Source organism: Meleagris gallopavo, chromosome Z (genome assembly GCF_905368555.1).
Source record: "Meleagris gallopavo chromosome Z, MGAL_WU_HG_1.1, whole genome shotgun sequence".
Lineage (NCBI taxonomy): Eukaryota > Metazoa > Chordata > Aves > Galliformes > Phasianidae > Meleagris > Meleagris gallopavo.
The window spans coordinates 25189435-25211829 of record NC_139435.1 but is presented as its reverse complement, the minus strand read 5'-3'; the positions used below and the strand labels follow the sequence as shown (position 1 = coordinate 25211829).

The 22395-nt window shown below is 35.7% G+C and overlaps 1 protein-coding gene across 4 annotated transcripts in view; it reads left to right on the top strand.

The window, feature by feature from the left end:
• FCHO2 (FCH and mu domain containing endocytic adaptor 2) overlaps positions 1 to 22395 on the top strand; it is a 92029-nt gene that overhangs the window by 54229 nt on the left and 15405 nt on the right. The window contains exons 12-22 of one of the 4 annotated variants that reach the window (XM_085212616.1): positions 3815 to 3874; positions 5994 to 6167; positions 6629 to 6640; positions 7039 to 7063; positions 7860 to 7902; positions 8538 to 8632; positions 12446 to 12949; positions 15153 to 15256; positions 16559 to 16688; positions 21212 to 21323; positions 21945 to 22100. In XM_085212616.1, the coding sequence (XP_085068742.1) occupies positions 3815 to 3874; positions 5994 to 6167; positions 6629 to 6640; positions 7039 to 7063; positions 7860 to 7902; positions 8538 to 8632; positions 12446 to 12949; positions 15153 to 15256; positions 16559 to 16688; positions 21212 to 21323; positions 21945 to 22100 (1415 nt within the window). Of the gene's footprint in view, positions 1 to 3814; positions 3875 to 5993; positions 6168 to 6625; positions 6641 to 7038; positions 7064 to 7859; positions 7903 to 8537; positions 8633 to 12445; positions 12950 to 15152; positions 15257 to 16558; positions 16689 to 21211; positions 21324 to 21944; positions 22101 to 22395 lie in introns of all 4 variants that reach the window. The other 3 variants (XM_085212615.1, XM_085212618.1, XM_085212617.1) reach the window with 3 other exon arrangements.

Sequence of the window (22395 nt, the reverse complement as noted above, 5' to 3'; positions counted from 1 at the left end):
AAAGAGAGGAGGCTGAGAATGTAATTAAAACCTTTGTACTTCAGGGTTTACCTGGGTCAAATTTGCATCTCAAATTTATTAAAAGTGGAGAGTCTCCTTTTCCTGCTCTTTCAGGCTATAAGCTTCAACTGCTTTGAGTTTTCTCCGCCTAAATGTGCAGGAGGAAATCAGCCTTCTTCAGTAAAGTGGCAGAGAATTCATACAGAAAAAAAAGAAATAGTAAACTGTTCAGCTCGGTGGTAATTTGCTGCATACTTTGAGGAAGATGACGTAAGAAGCTCTCATAACCACTCTAGATTGCCAAGAGGAGAAGAAAGGCAGAAATCTTGCTGAAGTTCAGTTAAGGTTGTTTTTTGGCCCAATGACTGACCTATGAGCAGTGCTTCCATGAGCAAGTTGCTTATGAAGGGACAAAGGAAGTAGCTAAACTGCAGAATACTTCAAATGTTCTTCTCTTTTGCTTCCTATCTACCTTGAAGGAATCGGTAACATGGTAGCAGTTAGGTTTCTCCCATTGTTTTTAGATTATAGGTGGGACATAACATTTAATTAATTAACAAAGTGCTGACTAAAATTCTGAAAATGAGTTTTGGCCATAGATTTCCAAGCCCTCCTACTTCTTGTATTTGCAGTTTTACTTTGTTACTTGTTATGTCCTTTTGTTACATTTCTTCCAAAAGAAATTCAGCCCAGAAAGTTTGTGAAACTTACTAAGGCCAAGAAAAAGTTATAAATGTGTTTTTGTTAAATGCATGCTTTTACCAGTATGCATACACATACATAAAAATGTATATGTACGTGTATATATACTTGAAACTATATATGACGTGAATCAGTAGTGTATTGTATCACATCTGCAAACATCCAGAATTCAAGTCATACCCATACTGAGCATTTTTTTATTTCCTGGAAACAAATAGAGTTATTATGGAGGGGCTAAACCTGAATTCCTAATTGTACTAATAACAGCTTCTTACGGAAAACCGAAGTTTGCAAAGATGATCTTCCTCTGTGATGAAGTTCAGAAGTGGACGTTGTGTTTTTTTTCCTCATTTCTGCATGGTAGACAAATCAGGACTTGACTATAGCATGCCTGGTACTTAAAAGACACACCTGACATGCAGTTCTGTCTTTGAAGGAGTTTGGAGGAGGCTTATCAAAGTAAATGCAGATATCTTCCAGAATGTGAAATTTGTGAATGTATGATTTACCCAAAGAGCTGTATCTTCTGCTGCTGTTAAGAAATTTGATATCAGCAAATAATAGTCTCACGTTTTAGAAAATAAGGAAAGCAGTTCTCCATGAAAACAGTATTTTCAAATTAATTTGTAAGATTTTTAGGTAACATGCTACTCATATATGACACAGTTGGTACCAACCCTTTTTTTAATAGTTTATACAAAAACACAGTTTCAGTATTGTAGAAAGCAGAAAATGCTTTAAGAATGATCAGAATTTTTTACATCTGAATCATTGAGAAACCTGGAAACATAAAGGTAATGATTTCTGATTCTGCATACACTATATAAGGTCCATAACTTCAAATTATATACTTAAATTTCAAAATTGGAAGAAAGAATTACAAGTCAGATTCTGTTATGAGCATATTAACTGATTTTTTGCCTAAAGTTATGCATACAAGCTATGTGCTGAAGTCACATTGCTGATAAATAGTTGTTACAAATATTTTTGCTAGATCAGAAGTAGTTAAGGCAAAAATACTAAGAAATTGAATACTTTTAAAAATATTAAGATTTTAGTACCTTTGACAGATACAATTTATTATAGAGAATGGATTAAAATAGTGCAAAGAGAACATTTTCTGCAAACAGAGTTGTTTTTTTTTTTCCAATTTTAAATCAAGGCAGGCATATTTGCCAGCTCTGTTGTTTGTGTTGCATCTCCCCAGTAATAATATCTTTTACATATATGCCCAGGCTGGAGGAAAAACTGAATGTTGTATGTTTAAAGACTTTTGTAGTTTTTCAATTCATCTTAACCACGAATGATCTTTATCTACTGAAAATTTACTATTACAATAAACTATTACTAAAGTCACTGCAGAATTCAGAAGTTGCAGTAAAAACATGTAAGAACCCTCTAGCAATATGTTTTTGTTCTGTTTACTTGGATGTCAGATTTCATTAATGTTTTGTGGCATATAAACAAGGTCGGCCTGAGGTCAAGCGTAGCTAAGAACCCTGATTCGAGCAAGTAGAGCTAAGGTACTGGACCGTGTGATCCTACTCTTACTACATTTTTTTCTCCAGTTCTTCTTTTTTTTTTTTTTTTCTTTAAATCAGATAGCGGTGTGGCTGTGTCTTAAAAGTTTGAAGAAATTACATCTAAATTTTCTATATTTAATAGTACGAGTTTATACAGTTTTGCTGTCTTTAGTTTAATGTGCTTTCTAATTAGGTATGCTATCACCTGTTGTTAAGAGTTTCTTAATCCTTTGGGCAAAAAGTTTGATCTTTATTTAAATTAATTTAATTTAATTCACAATTGCTAAGTTTAGAAGGATGTATCAGTAAAATATAAGATACCCCATTTGTGATTTCTAGGGAAGGACAGCAATTTTATGCTTATCTATATCTATTGAAGCTGAATATGTCTTTAAACCCAAGTTCAAATTTTAGATTCACTGGCTGTTTTCTAGCTCACTTGAAGTTTCTAGTATAAGTCATGTTCTTATATCTCTTGACTTATATCAGAAAGATGTATTTTGGCCATAATGTAAATTTCACTTTCATTCAGATTGCCTCCCACTACCTGTTTTCAAATTCAATACAGATAAACTGTTACATTAGAATAAATGTCTTTTTTTTTTTTTTAAACATTAATCTTCATGTTTTTATTAAAAATTGAAACTGATAAAATCAATACATGTTGAAGATGTCTGGGTTCTGCTTTTTATATAATAATCTTATTTGTGGCATCTCAGTTCACAAAGTCACTCACGGTCTTTTCATTTATTCTTCTGTTTTGAATGGGATAATTAGCCGTATATGAAAATATATCAGTCAGTATATAATAAACACAAGTGTGACTTTTCTTTCCCCATATAATTAAAATTGAGATTAGCGTATTAGAAACTTGTTTCTCTCTGTTCCAAAGTTCTTTTATGAAATAAAATCCTTAGCTGGCATTTTAAATTATTTTTAGTGTAATTTTCTCAATTTATATTTAATTATCTGCAATACCTGAAAAGCTGAAATTCCTGATTGTTCAGTAGCTTTTAAAATCCAGCACAATGCTTGAGATGCCTTTTAAATTTCATCCATGCTTTTTACTTAATGTAGATACCTTTTGCTGATGCACCAGTACAGTCTTGCTGACTTTTCAAGGGGGAGAAAATTTGCAAGCTGTATAACTTGGAATGCTTTTACTTGCATACTGAAGTTTTGACTCATACTTAGTAAATGTTATGTTCCTGCATCATCAGGGCCTTCAGTGGTTTAACTGAAGGAATTAGAAGTAGAAACTGGGAAAATATTTAGGGCAAAAAGAATTGTAAGCTTATTTACCTAATATACTTCTGTTGTTTTCTGGCCTTTTTGGTAGCAAACTGGTAAAAGTATATGATTAAAACTCACGGGAAATGTATTTTCACAGGAAATGAAGTGGAGGTTGTTTTGTTGCATTTTCTACTTTTGATCTATAGAGAATAACTTGAAATAGCTGCAATAATTAATATTAAATAGTGATTACTTTAATTAGCCATCATAATCAAATTTCAGTTCGTCAGTTATATAAGATCCAGTTTTTTTTACTTACTTGTCAATACCTTTGTTGTTGTTGTTGTTGTTTTTAGAACATTCCTGACGTGGATGATGAAGGATACAGCATTAAACCAGAAACAACACAGGATATCCTTTTTACTATTACTGTGCTAATTTATTTGATCTTGTAATAATTTTTTGAAGAGGGAGAATACTGCTTAAACAGTTAAGCAGAGGAAAATGTCATGATACTTGTGTTTCAAATTTGCATTCTTATGTTCATAGTTTCTGCAAACTATGTTGAATTTTGTCTAGCCTCGATTCTGTGTGTGTGTGTAAACGTTAGAATTTAAATCTGATGTATTAGGAACAGTAAAAGATGTTCTTTGTCTAAAGACAACAAAGATGTGAACAAAAACTTTAAGGTAGCCTTGCAGATCTTTCTCTGTGACAAGCTTTCAGAGAGTTCATAAAGTAGAACTATCTTAAGCATGGTAAACAGTTACTGGTTCTATACCTGCACCCTCTCCACAGTTTTATAACATCACTAGAAAGAATAGGAATGCCAACAGTGCAGAAATAGAACTTCTGTTTCTTAGTGAAGTCATCCCAGCACACGCAGTTTTTATTGTATGTTAATAGTTGTTGTGGTAAGTTGATAAGGTTTTTGCCATGAGTCATTTTTCATGGAAGCTCATGATTTTTTTCTGCTCTTTCTTTGAAGAAAAAGACTTTTTCCTCTTTCTCCCACCAGAAACAGGTTGTGCGCAGGACTTGAGATCTGGCTAGTGATAGGTCTATGCAAGCCCTTAGTGAAATCACTAATTTTTGGGAATGCATTCTGCTTTTCTGGGGAGAGACTAGAAATAAAAGGTAAACTTAGACTTGAATTTACCTTAAAGAGTAAAAAAACTATTTGGTTGAAAGCACCTTACTGTGTGTCAATCCCTCAGAGCTTCTCTGCTCTTATCAACTTGCAGAATATTCTTCTGTTTACCCCAGGGAAGTTTGCTTTGCTGGTAAAAACAGTCACGTTATTTCTTATTTGCAAAACCAATATAAAAGTGAAAGACTATTATCCAGTTCTGGGGGGAACATCATTACTTTATGCTTTATATATAGTTATGAAATGGAGACAGAAGTGAATACTATTCATTCTTTGTAAATGATTCACCCAGACATTCTTTTCTCCATTATCCTTTTTGTCATGAGGAAATGGAAAAGTCTGTACATCTAGTGGCAAAGCTTAGTGATTTGCAATCCTTGTCAGCTAGGTTATACCGCAGCTTCAGAATCTCTTGGCCAGATTCAGGAAGTCATCAGTTTTCTTCTTTTCCTTCCAATAGCATCCAAGGATGGTTATTTATTCTGCATATGGGAACTCTTAAGATGATTTGTTGGCAGTCAGGCTTTGTAAGGCCAGTCTTAAGTGTTGAAAAATCTTTCATGAAGTGACCTTTCATTTCATGGCATTCACATCTAAACTGATCTTTGCCAGTAACCATTTAATAGACTTCAGTGGTCAGCCTATGCCACTATACAAAAGCTGTATACAACATCCTGATGGGTAGGCAATGAATCTTGAAATTCAGAACCTTTCAGAAGAAAGCAATTTTCTGGAATAAAAAATGGCTTGTCTTTAAAATTGTGCTTTCCAGATGTGATCAATTTTTGAGGATGGACAGACTAAGATGGAGATATCTGAATATTGCTTCACCAGATCTCAGGGAACCCATCAGTTGAATTGGATTTAGAATGCCGTTAGGGCTTAGGGTTTTGACATTTGTCAGGGAATGCTTTGAAGAGATTTTGTTCAAATGGCTGTTTTTTTTCAAAGTGAAAATAACAGAAGCAATATATAGATTATGTGTTCTATGCCCAGACAGCAAGGTACTTTTTGTCTTAGAGTACAGGAAAATTTTCAGTTTGTTTCTTGTAAAAATAAACGCACTTTTAAGGATTAGAATAGACCTTTCAGAGCTTTTTGCCCAATGGAGTTTATATGCATAGGAAGAACCATGTAAAGAACCACTGCTACATATATTTTGCTAGTTTTGAAGGCTGTGATGTCACTGTGATTCCTTTGTAGGCTGGTGGTAGTGTTTCATTTACTGGACAGCCTTCTTTGCAACTTCTGTGAAACTGTCAGCGCCGCTCGGCAGAAAGGGCAAGTTGTAATGGCTGCTGCTCCTGCTTCCTCTGCAGTTATGCTTGGCAGAAGTACCATGGACACTCCATTGTCATTTCCACCTTAACTGAGAAAAACATATCAAAGAGAACCATTTCTATTCATCCAGTGATTCTGACTCTGAAGATGATGAACCCAGGAGGTTCCATATAGAAATAAAACCTGTACAGCCAAATAATAGTTCTCAATACACTATGCCTTCATTGGATGAATTAAAAGTTTCTATAGGGAACATTGCTCTTTCTCCAGCAACATCTGTAAGTAATTTTGTTCTTTTTATTTTTAATGAGAAGAAAAGTCAGAATCTTTACTGTAAATATTCAATTTACTAGAATTGAATATTCAATTTATAGAATTTATTCTATATTCAAGTTCTTTTCATTGCAGAGTAAGTTTCCCTTAATGCAGTTTATTGCAATATAAAATAATTCCCGCTTAGATTTTAACTTTCATGTAAGTCTTAGGAGTGCTCAGACTTTTAAAACTGATAATGTAACGCGAATATAGGTCGTTTGTAAGGTGCAGCTTTACTGTGTGCATTCTGCCTAGTCGCAGAACGATCCTTCACATCAAGCCGTGGTACTACAAATAGTTTTGAATTTATCTAGTACAATATTTAGATCGGAATTATGATGGCTTTGATAACAAGGAAGATACTATACATAACATTAAATTACTAATGGTGATTTTTCTATTTTTCCCCATGTTTTGAAAGCAGAGACACAGTCCTGTAAGTACAAAATGGCTTTTTATTCATCTTTTTAATTTAAAATCAAATGAGTGTACTATGTCTGAGAGTTACTGAGAAAAGCTTAGGAATGTTTTATCTGTCAGATGTACAGTGCAATATGAAAACTGTTTAGTCTTATGACCTAGCCTGCAAAGTTGTTTAGTAATACTGCGGACTTTATCAGCTCCGCAGTCTTCTTTCCTGCCTTTTCTTGTCCCACGTCATGGGTGTGCATTAGTTCTGTCACGGTCATGTTCTGGTTTACCATAAACTCCAGAATGTTTTACCTGGCATTGAAAGCAAAATATCTCATAGAAAGTTGAGTGGAAATACGAGCCCTGAGACTACTAAGCATTCTGTTTGGAAATTGATTAATTTTTTTTTTTCTTCTGTTTCAGGCACAAATGAATCGAAATTCATCCAGTAAGTGTGACTGTTTAACTTCTAGTCTGTTTATGTTAGTTTTTTCATGTAGCATGAAAATAGACTTTTTATTGCTTAAGAAATGAACTCACTCAGTATTTTAAGTAGGAAAATATTTGTCTTATCAATTCTGGATACCTTTTTGATATTTTCCTTCAAACGAACTACTCACAGTCAATTAAAGGACAAAATTAGCTTATCTGGTCAAAATTTCAAAGCAGCTAGTAATCTCCAAAGATCTCTTCATTTTCTGTATACTTAACTGTTCCCTGTGCTGGGAATCAGATGATACTGTCTGTGACTATGATGAGAAACAAGTCCAAGAGTCAAATGGAGATTACTCTTGTGTAAGTTCTTGGAGCCCTTCTACCATCTTAAGTATTATTCACAAATTTGCAAAGTACTGTTTTAAAACCAAAATACAAAACCTGACCATGAAGGCAGAACGTGTGAGTCTCAATCCTCTAGGTTGTTTGGTTTTTTTTTTCAGTGAGAAAACAAGCCAGAATTACTGAAGAATAAAATTGATGTAAGCAGTTTAATTTGAGGCAGAAATTTAAAGTGATTTAAAGAAATACTTGCTTCCAAAATGCTTTGCTTTGTATAGTCCTCTTCCTTCAGAAGGTATTTCAGGAGCATCTGAATTTACGTTATTCTGAAATAATACATTTTCTTAATAATTCATAATTAGCTTTGAGCAGCAATTATAAACATTTACTATCTTTTTATAATGGATCAGAAATATTTATATTTTAGCATACCATACTTTGGTCTTATTATTCCATCTTTTATTTAGGTGAGGAGTTAACAAAATCAAAGCTTTCGGCTCCGACAAATGAGTAAGTTCAATTTTTAAAATTATGTCAAATTAAGTTTGTGGGGTGGCGGGGGGGAAGATTTGGTCTTATTTTTCTCCAGTACTCAGAAAGTCATTGGAATTTTCAGGTGACTGCTATTTTAAGCATCTTTTGCATTGTAAGAATTAAAGAGTAATAATGTAACATTGAAGATTTCTGTTTGCTTGCTTTTCCCTTTCTAATGCATTTTCTTCTTTGTGATGTCTCAATTGGTATTTAAAATTGCATGATGAAAAATTATTGTTTTTTTTGTTTAGTTTCCATTGCATAGTGTTCTACTGCAAAGTGTTTAAGATCACAAGCCCAGAATTTGGACAGTTTATATATTGCTTATATACATGAGCCGAAACAGATCAGTTTGTAGATGTACGTATTGCTGAAAGTGAGAATACATACTAGCATAATGACATATGTCCATACACAAAGTTACACAAAAGTAATAAAGGGGTATATGCGTATAGTTTAATTATGTGTAAACTAGTGCTACAATTTGTAAGTGCATTTACTTTTAGATGCAAAAGCTAATGAATACCACAGATGAACTATCAATGCTGTAGTTTGATTGTTTTGAGTATGTGTGCCTTTCATTTGTATTCCAATTGTAACTCTTACTATAGAAAGGGGAACAGTGACCTTCTGGCATGGGATCCACTGTTTAGCAGTTCTCTCGAATCTTCCTCTTCAGCCTCCTTGGCTTCCTCATCCTCCTCAGGTGAGATATTCGATAGCAGGAAAATGTTTTTTCTGCATATTCTTCAGGATGTTCTGTGGTTACTTTTTTAGTAATTGCATGTATTTAAATTGCCAAAATGAAAGAATTTTTAAAGTGGTATCCCATGTTATGAATAATATGGAAGGTATGATATATCAGGCTTTTAAGCTGGGGAGCAAACGGGGAGGGGGAACACAAGTAACCTTTGGAAAATTCTATCTTGCTTTTGGTTTTTTCTCTCCTTCTCTTCCTTTCCAAAATTGATTATCTGTGCTGAAGGAATAATTTTTTTGCTGATGGGGCTGAAAGATTAAATGGAGGATATTGCAGCAACTGTGAACCATTTTGAACAGGAATGGATTTCTTCGTTACAGAGGAGGCTGCTGAACTATCTAGTACAAAGCCTCCATAACACTTTGCAGTGAAGAGTCTGTTTTCTGTGTGAATTCATTATTCTGTTATGAGATGTGTGGGCATAACTGGAGGGCAATAGGAGAAAAGGGCAGGACTGAGACTGGATGAGGGGAAAGTTGTTGTACCACCTAAGAGGAAGTGAATTGTATTTATGTGAGTGAATTATGCTGAAAAGAAGTTGTGTTTTCTCAAAATAATCTGTTTTTCTAGCTATATTATTGCTTTGGTCACAGATCATAGCCCTGTAACCGCACACAAATCTCTAAATCATGTTTATTCCCCATACTTTGTGCTTTGGTGTACATGCACTTCATAGAGGTGCCTGAGCTTGAAGAGTTGGTAGAAAGGGTTTGGGAATCTCTCCATGATATTGCTTTGTAGACATTTCCTTGCTTGCATGCAAGTGCTGAAGATGACTCCACTTAAGCCCCATATTGTTGATTTTGTGATTTCTTCCTCTGCTGTTTGCTCCACAACTATCACCAGCTCCCTTGTAGGACCACTGGTTACTTTTTCCATACCCCATCATTCCTATGAGGTCAGCTATGCTAGTGGTAGAAACATCTTTGCTGTGTAACAAGGTGTATCCAATCTTTCCCAAGCAGATGCTGATCTATGTACGAGGATTCCTGGTCACAGAACCCCAAACCCTGTCACCGCCACCAGTTTTGCAGTCATTTCCTGGCCTGTTTTATTAGTGCCCTTCTGTTGCTTTCACCAGCAAGATTGCCTAGAAGACAACCTAAGCCCCACGCTATTGACTAGTGCTCCCAGCAGAACTCTGTAGTTAGTGCAGATATTGTGAATTAGAAGTATTATATATGCTTCACAAGGAAGAATGGAGGGATTAGTAGTTACAGAGTTCAGCAGTCAGCTTTAGCAGTTCCTCCACAGTATCCTTGATTTAGGCTCCCAGCAGGAAGTAAACTCTCTAGTTGATAGCTTGAGTTGATAGGTGCATGTCTTTGTCCTGTATGGCAGGGAGTCACCCTTTATATGACCTTCTTTTTCCAGGTAGTCTTCCAGCTGGCACTGTTAAGGAGTACTACATTCACTGCAAGTAGGCTCATGTGTCTTCTCTTCAGCTGTGAGGGCAGTGAACCTCCTCAATTGTAAGCCTTTAGGAGAGACAGGAGCTTTCCTTTTAGTGCCTGAAGTCATCAGCTTCTGTCCTTTCCCTCTGATGTTACACAGCCTGCTCATTTCCTCCTGTAACTCCTCCACTTGGTGGCATAGCTTCTTCAAGACAGCCAACAACTATCCTGCAGGACAGGTGATCATCTATCCCGGTGTTAGACAGAGGCTTACATACTGCCTGGGACTTGGAGGGCCACATCGATCAATTGAAGCTTGGTTTGTGATTAGTTGATTTTTTGCTACTCATGGGTAGGAGAGTAAAGCAGGTTAGAAAGAGTTCATACAGTCCCTCCTGTCAGCAGAACTGTGGAGAGAACAGCCTCTGGCTGATGAGCAGTGACAGATTGTTGGGATCAGTAGCCAGACTTCAGGGGGAGTCTGCACATGGCTTTGCACCTCCTAAAAGTGGCTTATGTGCAGATCCCTACATTTGATTGAAATTGGTGGAATACAGTGCCTTGTGCGCATAAGTCAGTCTTAGGTATTAAAGTCAATTTTAGATATGAGAAATATCTAAATATCTAGATATTTTGCCTTTGTAATGTTTCTCTGCTAAATAATTATTAAAAGGATTGTTGTTCTAGGAATTAGCTAAGCTGTTTACATTAGTGAAATGACCTATGCAGTTAAGTAGAAAGAAAGTGTTCTAAAATGTATCAAAGTAGTAATATATTTGGATTTTTTTTTACTGAATTGCAGTTCGTATTGTTGTTTAAATCAAGTTAGCTTCTGATGCTCATTAACCTGTAGCTTTTAGAAGTACACAACTTTGATCTGATTCTCTTTTGAAACCTATAGAAATCAATGTTTTATTTCCAACTTGAATGTTAACATAGATAATGCTGCTGTTGAAAGGTTTTAACAGTTTCAATCCAAAACTTAAATTGCTTAAATATACAATGAATTGTTTGCTTTGTATACAAAGTATGATCTATCATGTCCCATAGATATTTCTGTCTTTTTCCTGTTAAAGAATTTCTTAAGATACTGTTTCATAACTGTGTTAATCATTGAACACCTAAACCACTGTGGTATTCTTGCAGGCTGTGGTTTATGCAGCATAGAAGTAAACTTTGGTCATCCATGAACAATCCTGTTTTATTAGACAGTTAAGCTAATTTTTTTATCTTGAACAAACCCAACGTACAATTTTAGTATCTACTGATATTTTATAAATGCTTCTTTTATTTATCTTCCCCATTTTTATAAACAGGCATTTTAAAAATAATCCTGCACATTTCCCCATAGTTTTAGTATGAGATTTACAGTTGCATTTCAAAGGCTTTGAATGATGTTTTCAGTACCTAAGTACATACAAGACATAAAAATGTCAGAAAGAAAAACCTATATTAAGTACATGTTTATCTAGTCTTAGATAATGTACTTGTTCAGGACAGAAAGAAAACTTTGAAGACCTATGCTTCTAATGTGAATTTATTGCTCTCTTTAATTCTCTCTGCCACTCTGCTGTTGCTCTTAGCTTTGCCAATCTGCAAAACATTAAAGAGTTGACTAACTGCATTTGCTGCTTCTGTTGTCCTCTACTCCAACAGGCAACAGCCAAATGCAGGGAAAACATGTGGAAAACTCTAATTTTCTGGCAGGTTGAAGATTCTGGGATGAGAGAAAATAAACTGGGGTAGATGGTGCCTCATGCATACTGTGACTCACTAAAAAAGGGGTTGATAGGATCAGAAAAGTAAGAAGCAAGCAACATCTCATGACTTCATTGTCATCATTCATTCACTGAACAGTCGTTTATGTTGGGCCTTTCCATTACAGGTGTGGGTAAGAGCATAAATGTTTGGAAGGAAGAGTAGATTTGATTAAGTTGTTTTGAAAGAAGTTGAAAGGAGAAAGCTATTGAAAGGAAATAAAAATGGATTAGGACACCAAAAAGGAAAATAAAAGGACAAGAAGAAGTTAAGCTTAATGTGATATAGAAGAAGTTAGAGATTAAACAAAATCATGAGAATTCGGGATTTAAGGAGAAAGAAAAAACATAGATAACTTCTTGGCTTGCATAAGGAATGGAAAGTGATGTGTTTGACAGTGTGGACAAAGCCGATACGATATATGTTTTGTTGTTTTTTTTTCTTTTATGTGTAAGTGGTGTGATTTTTAGCCTAATAGAGCAGTTATTTTTCATGCTGACTAGTAATAATGCAGAGGATATTGATATTGAATACACCTTTTAAGTCTGGATTTATATTTTATCATTTCAGTATTCCATCTTGTTTCAATTCTTACCTTTTCCTTCAGCTACTCTAAGAGAGCACAATAGGAATTCCTCATCTACCAGTGGCTTGCCTGGATGTAGAGCATCTCAGTCTTTGCTTGGACTCCAGACAGATTCTGGGTCTGGAAGCCCATCCTCACCAGACTTCATAATTAGCACTTTGTGCAAATCTGGTGTAGAAGTACCATCAGGGAGTATCAGTACTTTATCCTCTGTTTCATGGTCTCAGAGTCAGTGGATTTCCTTCGCTGATGAACTTTTTACAATTAGAGAAACCAGCACAGACGAGAAGGAGCAACAAAGATTATATTTTAAAACTGAAAATGCCTGCCTTGCCTCTTCTGCTTTGCTTGGGGATTCTTCCAACTGCTGTGCTTCTGAGGATCAAAGTGACCTTTCAAATAATACTATATGCCATGAACAATTATTCACTGAAGAAACTGGCACTGCTGCCGAAATTTCTTCCACATCATCTTCAGCACATCTGGACTATAGTTTAGTGTCTCCTTGTGTTCGTTCAAACAAGGGTATGGCAAGCATGCATTGTGTACTGCTCTTTGCTAATAACTGACTCCAAAAAGCAAGCTTTGGACTGATTTTTCATTTCATTATTCTAGCTTACCTTAAAATTAACTTTTTAACTTAGAATGTACTAAATTGCTTGTTAGCATCAGTTTCATTGAAACTTAGGATACTGAAATAAATATTCAACTTGACATACGAGGAAAAATCAATTTATTTAACTGTAAAGGCATTGCTTTTTCTTAACTGTACGCAGCTTAGCTTTTCTGGAAATACACATGTACTTTCCTGGAATGTCAGAGAGCAATGAAGTCTCTAAGATTAAATGCTTGATTTCGTATAAACAGTTCCATTCTTAAACAGATGTATTCTGAACCTGCTTTCTATAGATCAGATTAAATAAACTTAAGTAAATTTGACTGAGAACAGTTTCTCCTTAACATCCAATATTTTAAAGAGCGGATCGTATTAGAATAATGCTACATACTGAAAGAGCAAAGCAACAGGCATTGGGCTTGATTCGCTAAATATCTGTGATACTGAAGCAGATTACTGATGTTTAGCATGTATTGTGTAGCTTGAGCATATGGTTGCTATAGTCAGTATTAGGCAAATTTCTTCCCAAATCAGCAATGAAACTCCATTACCTCAGTGAGGGCAGAGTTACGTTGGATGCCTGAGAAAATAAAAACTACGTAACATTAATAAAATTAATATTATCTTACTTAATCAAAAAAAGAACTATCCAGAGTAATTTCACAGAATCATGGGATGGCTTGGATTGAAAGGGACCATAAAAACCATCCAGTTTCAACCCCCTGCCTTAGGCATGTTTGCTACCCACCAGCTCAGGGTGCTCAGGGCCCCATCCAGCCTGTCCTTGAATTCCTCCAGGGATGGGGCATCCACAGCTTCTCTGGGCAGTCTGTGCTAGTGCCTCACCACCTTCTCAGTGAAACACTTCCCCTGACATCTAATCTAAATCTCCCCTCTTTCAGTTTAAAGCCCTTTCCCCTTGTTCACTTCAAGGCCGCAGTGAGGTCTCCCCAGAGCCGCCTTTTCTCCAGGCTGAACAAGCCCAGCTCCTTTAGTCTGTCTTCAGAGAAGAGGTGAACCTCTCCAACAGCTCCACATCATTCCTATGCTCGGGGCCCCAGGACCAGATGCACTACTCCAGATGGGGCCTAATGAGGGCAGAGCAGAGAGGGACAATGATCTCCCTTTCCCTGCTGGCCGCTCCTTTTCTGATGCAGCCCAGGATACTGTTGGAGTTCCAGGCTGCAAGCGCACACTGCTGACTCATATCCAACTGTTAGTCTATCAGGGCCCCCATGTCCTCTGCAGGACTGCTTTCAAGGAGTTCTCCCAGTCTGTACACATCTGGGATAGCTCCCATCAAAACTCAGCACCTTGCCTTTTTTTTGAGGGAGCTGATAAGATACGCAGCAACGATAACGATGTATTTGGGTTTCTATTTTGAAGTTATGGCATACTCATTGGATGGCATTTAACATTTATTTTCAAATACAATTCTCTTCAAAAAAGTGACTGTGTAAAAGTGGCATCTTTATACTGCTGCCATCACCTGTTGGTTGTGTCTACTAGATTTAGAAGGACATGGGGGCAGTATTTTGTACTGCTTTTAAGATCTGACAGGTTGGCTAAAAGAGATAATAAGGAGCTACTTGCTCCTTATGTGTGTTCTTGCAATCAACAGAGTAATTTGCTGAATTTTTTGTGTTAAACTGACATTTACTTACTGAAATTAGTGGAATTTCAGAAGGCATGATTTCATATTAACGGTTAGGCTATATTATCAGCCAGGACCAAATGTGAATTTGCACTGAATTTTTCATTTACAGTAAGACATGAAAGATTATAGATTCTATATAGAATATACACAAAAATGAACTCAGGTAAAATCTTCTTTTGCATAAGAAGCTCTGAGATTAGTTGATAGGAAATCATTTGAGAGCATTGAGAAATACTGTGATGCCATTTTTAGAGTCACTTTTCAGAGTATCTCATGGCACTTTTAAAAATAATTTTTGATTTGTGGTGAATCTTACAAAAAAGAACTGTAAAACGGGAACTTTTAATAGAAACATTCAGTTTGGTTTTATTCAGTTGGTTTTATTCGACTGACTACCTATTTATGTTCACTGTGACATTTCTAATTTTGATTTTCTTACATTTGCTTTCTTTCAGCAAGACCCACTACTCCTCTTACCATAGGCACCATTGTACCCCCTCCAAGGCCTGCGTCAAGAACAAAATTGTCTACAGGGAAACTTAGTGGAATTAATGAAATAGTATGTATTGATTTTTTTAGAAATTATTGTTTATAAGTCAATTTCAGGTATACCATTTGTTTGCATTGTTACAATGGAGTTACTTTCCAGTCAGGGCTCAAGAAATCACATACTCAGATTTTCACCACTGCCGGATAGGTATGGGCATTATTTGCAATAAGTGTGTTACTGTAACAAAAATAATTCTTAACTGATCTTGGATTGTTTTTAATTGAATAAATAAATAGTTTGAAAATGCATGGATAGCGTGTGGGGGGGATTAAATTATTCACAATTCTAGCAAAATTATTAGCAAAGCTTCACTGATGTAGGAATATCACCAAAACTTTGGGGAATTAGTGGCATTGAGTGGGTCATTATCAGTGATGATACAAGTAGACATGCTGTGACTTCACCCTGCCCTTGGTGAAGGTGATCGGTGAAAGGAGGTAGGGGATTGCAGCAGCTGCCCATTCAACATAGAGAGAGGTTGTTTCTGCTCCCTGCCTGCAGTGCAGGTTCACCTACTGATAAGGAATGTGGCAAAGAATGCACATACTCAGGCAGCATATCAAACCAAACCGTGCTTGATCTCTTCTATGAATATTACAATTCTTCGGGTTCCATTTGACTTACTTGAAAAAAATTTTACTATGGTAAGATCCTCTCCCTTCCTGTGTTTCAAATTAGCAAGATACTATGTGGCCTAGCAAGCCTATAGGAACAGGCTGAGAGAGATGGTACTCTTCTGCTTAAAGAAGGGAAGGCTATGAGGGGACCTCATAGTGGCCTTCCAGTACCTGAAGGGGGCCTACAGAAAAATTGAGGAGGGCATTTTTGTGAGTGACAGGACGAGGGGAAATGGCTTTAAACTGGAAGAGGGTAGATTTAGTCCAGATATCAGGAAGGAACTCTTACTGTGAGGGTGATGAGACACTGGAACAGGTTGCCCAGTGAGGTTGTGGATGCCCCCTCCCTGGAAGCATTCAAGGCCAGGCTGGATGGGCCTTTGAGCAACCTGGTCTAGAGGGAAATGTCTCTGCCTATAGCAGGGGTGTTGGTACTAGATGATCTTAAAGGTCTCTTCCAACCCAAATCATTCTATGATTCTACGGTCTCCAGGGAAAATTTGTCTTCTCTGTTTTATGCTGGAAAGTAGGATATACAAAGCATTAAAAGATCTGAGAAGCACTTTGACATTTAGACATTTATTGTGAAATGAAATGAAGATCTCTTCTATTTACAGTTCTTTTCATGTTTGTAAAATTAATTTTTTAAGTGACTTCCTGCCTGTTTGATACTCTTGTTATCTCCTTTGTTCAGCCTAGGCCATTTAGCCCTCCACTGACCTCTAATTCAAGTCCACCACCTGCAGCTCCCTTGGCACGTGCTGAGAGCATCTCCTCAATATCCTCTTCTGCTTCCCTTAGCGCAGCAAATACACCTACAGTTGGTAAGTTACATTAACCATATTAACTTATTAACCATTTTAACTTGCTAGTGGTGGCCTAATTCTACCACTATGTTTTGCTTCTTAGGAAAACCATTCCTTGCATTTAGTCATTCCATGTGTAAGTCTAGTCTGGATACCTCAAGAATCCTTTGAAATACCTACCTGCAATTGACAGGACAATGTTCTATCCTGTTAGAACAGTTTATTTGATTAGAGTAGACCATTGATCAAATTTTGTCTTATTCTTTAGTGAAAGATTTTTCAAAACTGAAATACTGTATAACTTTGTGTTTTGTGTTTCTGTGTATGTGTTCATCAAGCACAGCATGTTATCGTGTACTTGTTTGAAATTTGTTATAAGTGCAGAAATATTTAAGGATGCTTATAGACTTGAATGAATACAGATGTTCAAAACAGAATGTATATGCTATTTGTATTTGCTTTTTATTGTTGTAATTGCAGTTTCCAAAAAAAAAAAAAAAAAAGCCACAAAAACATGCATCTTTTCAAATTATAGAAGCATATTACCTAAACAGAGCTTATTGATAAAAACATGAAAAATAGCCCAAAAAAATGAAGATGAAAAGCAGATCAGTCTTTACATATTGTCACAAATTTCAGAAGATTTTCTCATGTTTTTAGCAGAAAGTCCTTGAGGTTTTATATTTGGTTATAACAAATAGTAAGGAGATTTCAAAAGCGTTTTGTTTGCTTTTTTTGTTGTTGTTGTTTTAAATACATTTTAACTTGCTTCTTTAGCAGAATTGTAGTATTTCATTCCTGAATGGTACTAAAGTCAGACTTTCAGTTAACAGTCAGTTATCTGTGAATGTTACGTGATACCAAGGATTTCTCAGACAGTCTCAGCATCTCTGGAGAGCATCCAAACAGCTTCCTAGGGAGTATTTCACCTGGAAGAAAGTACCACAGTTTTTTCCTTCTGCAAAACCTAAGCTAGTAAGCGTCAGATGCTGTGGTAGCAGCACAGTTCAATGTTTACTAATTACCAAATGCTGAGAACCATCACAGAAGGATAACTGGTATTTTATCAGTTTTTTATATTTATAAAATACTTTATACTTTAACTGATATTGTAACTGATGTGGTCAAAGTCCATCCATGCTCGCTTCCTCAGGCCTTAGCAGGTAGTAGCAGCAGCCTCAATAGCCCCAGTTCTCTGCTTGTGCATGTGTGTATGAGGAAAAGGGTAAGAAGGTGTGTGCTGCCACAGGGATTTGGCATGGTTATTAACCTGGTCTAGCAGAAATAAACAGGCTCAGTTCTGTCTGCTTAGTGTGTGGGAATTAAATAGTCCTGGAGAGGTGGGTGCAGAATGATGAGTGATGCTGGGGCATGAGGATGCTCTACACTGCTGTCTATATTCTTTCAGATTTTGCACAGTCCAACGTTTGCCATACTCTATTCTGAATAATGTAGAGGTGAATTGTAGGCATATTTCTTTTATGTGTCAGGATTATATTCATATGCAGAGAATTTATATATGTAAATTAACATCTATTTTTGCTTGAAATATTTTGTTTTCTTGCAATGTTTTGTTTCATTTAAACATAATAGAGGATGATCTTTTGATTGGAACACTCTCTACAATAGAAAAGCTTTGTGACACACCACCAGGTATTGTATTAGATGCAGATTTACATGTTAACTAATCATCCTAATACAGTGCACCTAATAAAATTGCATTTCTTTCAAAAAAAAGTTTCTCCAGCCATTTCTGGTGTCTGGCAGATACAAGTAGCTTGAAAACTCAACTACTTATAGTTAGATATTATCTAAATCACCAAAACTTGGTATAACTATCTTAATATGTTATAATCTTCTATCTATCCCTCCAAAACAAGCTGAAACCTGGTCTTTTGCCTTCAATTTTGCATTACAACTTTCGTTCAAGATAGGAGAATACATTTTAACTCTGATAATCCTCATTCTCTTCAGATCAGTCAGGTAATTTTTTTTATATTTTTTCATATAATACAAAACTATGAAGACACAAATAAATTAGGGTATACTTTTTTTTCCTAAATAAAAAAAAAGCTTAGTCAGTATTAAAATCATCCAAGTCTTCATGCCTAAAGCGATCTGAAACCACTTGATCAAATATTGTCCTATTTGTGACCAATGATGCAGTCTTTTTTTTTCTGCAGTTTGCCATCCTTCTTGTCCATGCCAGTGACATTTCATGTCAATATAACAGAGGCTGTTATTGTTGATCAGGTTGAGGCAGATAGCAAGGCAGCAAGACCAGCTTAGCTAGCATTGCTGAAGGTCCTACTCCTAAATGCTTGAGCTGCAATCCAGGATGGCACAATTTTGTGGGATCCTGTCCCTCTGAGGTTGCAGCTAACTTGGAGGGCACTGAAGGCAGGATATTACTGCATTACATTTTTAGGCATATATTTTGAGCTGCAGGGCAACAAAATAATGATATCTATTGTTCAGTTAGCCAGGTATATGTCTTTCAGTTTATTGGTTTTTAGCAAAGTGCTTAGATTATCATTAATAATAAATGATCTTGAAGAGTAAGGGCTGTACAATTAAGTAGTCATTCAGATACATCTCAGAGAGATGCATAAATGTTTGTGTTTGCTTTGATATTACCAGCAAAATGTAAAAATAAACTTATTTTCCTAACAAGTTTCCCTATTCTGTCAATAAATGAATATTTTTCCTTTACTGATAGGAAAATAATTTAAGTATTCACATTACGTAATTTTCTAATATCAATATAAAGGTATTTACAAGGCTACTGTAAATTTTATATAGAATGGATAAATCTGTGAATAGTCTGATAATAAATAAATAAATAATATACAACTGCAATTGTTTGTTTTCCATCAAATGCATATTTTGGCTTGGATGTAGAATACTTCTGGAGCTTAGAGTTTCATCAAATATAATTTCTTGAATAGAATGAACCTGATTGTTACAATTTTTTTGAACTCATCACTTTTGGATTCCTAAGACTACTGAGAATCACAGCTGTTTTTTGCTACCTTTCAGGAAGAGACGTAAACACTGGAAACTTTACCCATGTGTACTGTGAAAGAACCAAATAAATAATTATTAAACAAACAAACAAACAACAAAAAAAAGGCAGCATCATATTAATTCATTCACTGAAGAATTTTTTGTTTTCAACACTTGTGGCCAGAGCAATGCTTTGCATCTAAGCAGTCCTGAAGCTGCTCTAACACTTTTTCATAGTGCTAGGAAGTATTCTGAACATTTTAATACCCTAGGGAATAAATCTTTATGGAGAGCAAGTTAGGAAAGTATCAAAATTAGACCAACTCTCCTATCTTTTCCTATCCATTTGTTTCACTTTCCAGTTGTTGTATCTGTCACTTATCTCTGAATTTAAGTGTAAAATCTCATATTAGACCTTCGTTGAGGAACAAGATCCCGACTTCCTTTTTGTTTATGGCAGAGCTCAGAAGGCACAGATGCTAAGGTAGAGTTTGTAGGATTAATATGCCATTGGCAGTGTTATACAGGATTTTGTTTCTACTTTATGATACGAAGTTAATTTCTCATTTTGCTCATGACATGGCAAAAAAGCATACCTTCCTTTTGATAGATACAGTATGTGATATAAACCAGTTCAGTAGTGATACAAAAAATGATTAAGATTCTCTCTAGTATGCTGCTGCACTAGTAAAAAAGATTAAATTTCCAGTTTTACGGTTTATATTAAGTAGCTGGCTCCACATGGAAAACACCAGGAAAAAGTAAAATCCCATGACAATCAGTTTTGTCTGTTGCACAGTTTTAAAAAAGCTTCAGCATGAGGTCTAAGTTGGTTTTTGTACCTCTACATTTTAACTCTGTTGTGTATGCACAGGCACCTATGAAGCCTGATACAAGCCTGATAATTACTTTTCTTGTGAACTGCTGTGTGTGTCCAGGTATTTCCAAGATATTCCTATAAATGTTAGAAAACTTAGCAAAATACTTTTACAGTAATTTCTGCACAGAAATTCTAACCTTTGTTGGCTGAAATAGTTAAAAGGATATTCAACAATTCACTACTGTGGGGTAATATTAATGTGTTTGCTTTTAAGTTCATAAAAACTGTAGCTGAATTCTTTGCATTTCCCTGACCATTTTATCGTACATTTTTCCATGCAGTAAGCATACAGTAGGTTTTGTGTTTTGTTTTTTAACGTATTGTAGCTAATGTCTAATGTCCTTTGAATCTGCTGACTTTGGTGTCATTGTTAGCCATTTTAATGCAACGTTTTCTATGTCTCATGTATATTTCTGTATGTCTGTCCACTGACAATATGTCATACCAATAGTCCTCTTTTCTTAGGCTGCTAAGCAGTGTTTTGATAGTGTGATTGTACTCTACGATGTTTTTTCCTAATAGTGTTCAAGTACTACTTCAGGCTCTACTGTGACCTTGATGGTAGTAATATCTTGTGAAAGTGACAGATGTCAAACGTTCTGAGATCCATTGCTAAGCTTTTATTTGTTAAACCTATACACTGTATGTATTCTAGGTGTTTCACGTGGTCCCAGCCCTGTCAGCCTTGGAAACCAGGACACCTTGCCTGTCGCAGTAGCCCTTACTGAATCTGTTAACGCCTACTTTAAAGGAGCAGATCCCACAAAGTTAGTTAAATAGTGAATTGTTTTGAATGTAATAAGTTACAATAAGAAAACACACTGTATTTATTTATGATGTATTGGGGAAAATATATATGCGTTGGTAAGGGGTTTCACCAGGCTTTTTCTCCTATTGTAAGTGACAGCAGTGGCTCATTGCTCTCTATTGTCTTGCTGGGAGTTCATTTATATCTGCTTTACAAAAATGTGTTCAGTGAGAATATTGAAAATGACAAGGGTTTTTGTCACAGTCGTGTAGATACTGTGTGTAATTTCAGGCAGCTGTGAAAGCACCTCATTCGCCCTGTCATATCCCTTTCTATGCTACATAGGCCTTGCCTAAGCAAAGCTGTGCCATGTTTTCAAAGTCTGAAAAATATCCAGAGACTACTGTATGCTTAAGCAGCTGTACTTTTATTTTCACTTACTTCATCTGATTTTCAATTTGAAAGTGATAATACATTGTCACATGTGATAATTACAGTGCCACATTACCCTCATTTAAAATTGATTTTCTGTTATGAATTCAGCTTACCAGATTATGACAGTATGGTGATTGCTTTACAGTCAGCATTAAAATTAGGAAGTTAATGAGTTGCAATAAAAACAATATTTTTATTCTCCTAGATGTATTGTGAAGATCACTGGTGATATGACAGTATCATTCCCAAGTGGGATTATTAAAGTCTTCACCAGCAACCCATCTCCAGCTGTGCTCTGCTTCAGGGTAAAAAACACAAGCAAACTAGAGCAGATTCTTCCAAATGCACAACTTGTATACAGGTTTTGTATTTTTTTTTTTTAATACAGTAGTAAATTACATGATTTCTAAAATGTAAACTGTTATATACATGTCAGAGTTCTCTACACTGTTGTTCATTTGTTTATACTTGATTCAATTTCATTAATTAATCTTGTTTGCCTCATTTTTTCTCTGCTGCCACCACTAAAATTCTCAGTAATTCACTGGTCCTGAAACTTACACTGGGTATAACAGGAACCATAAAAAGTAGTTTGCAAATGTAGCTGTGTTTTTATACATTTTATAGATGAAATGATTTCATAAACAATTTTTTAA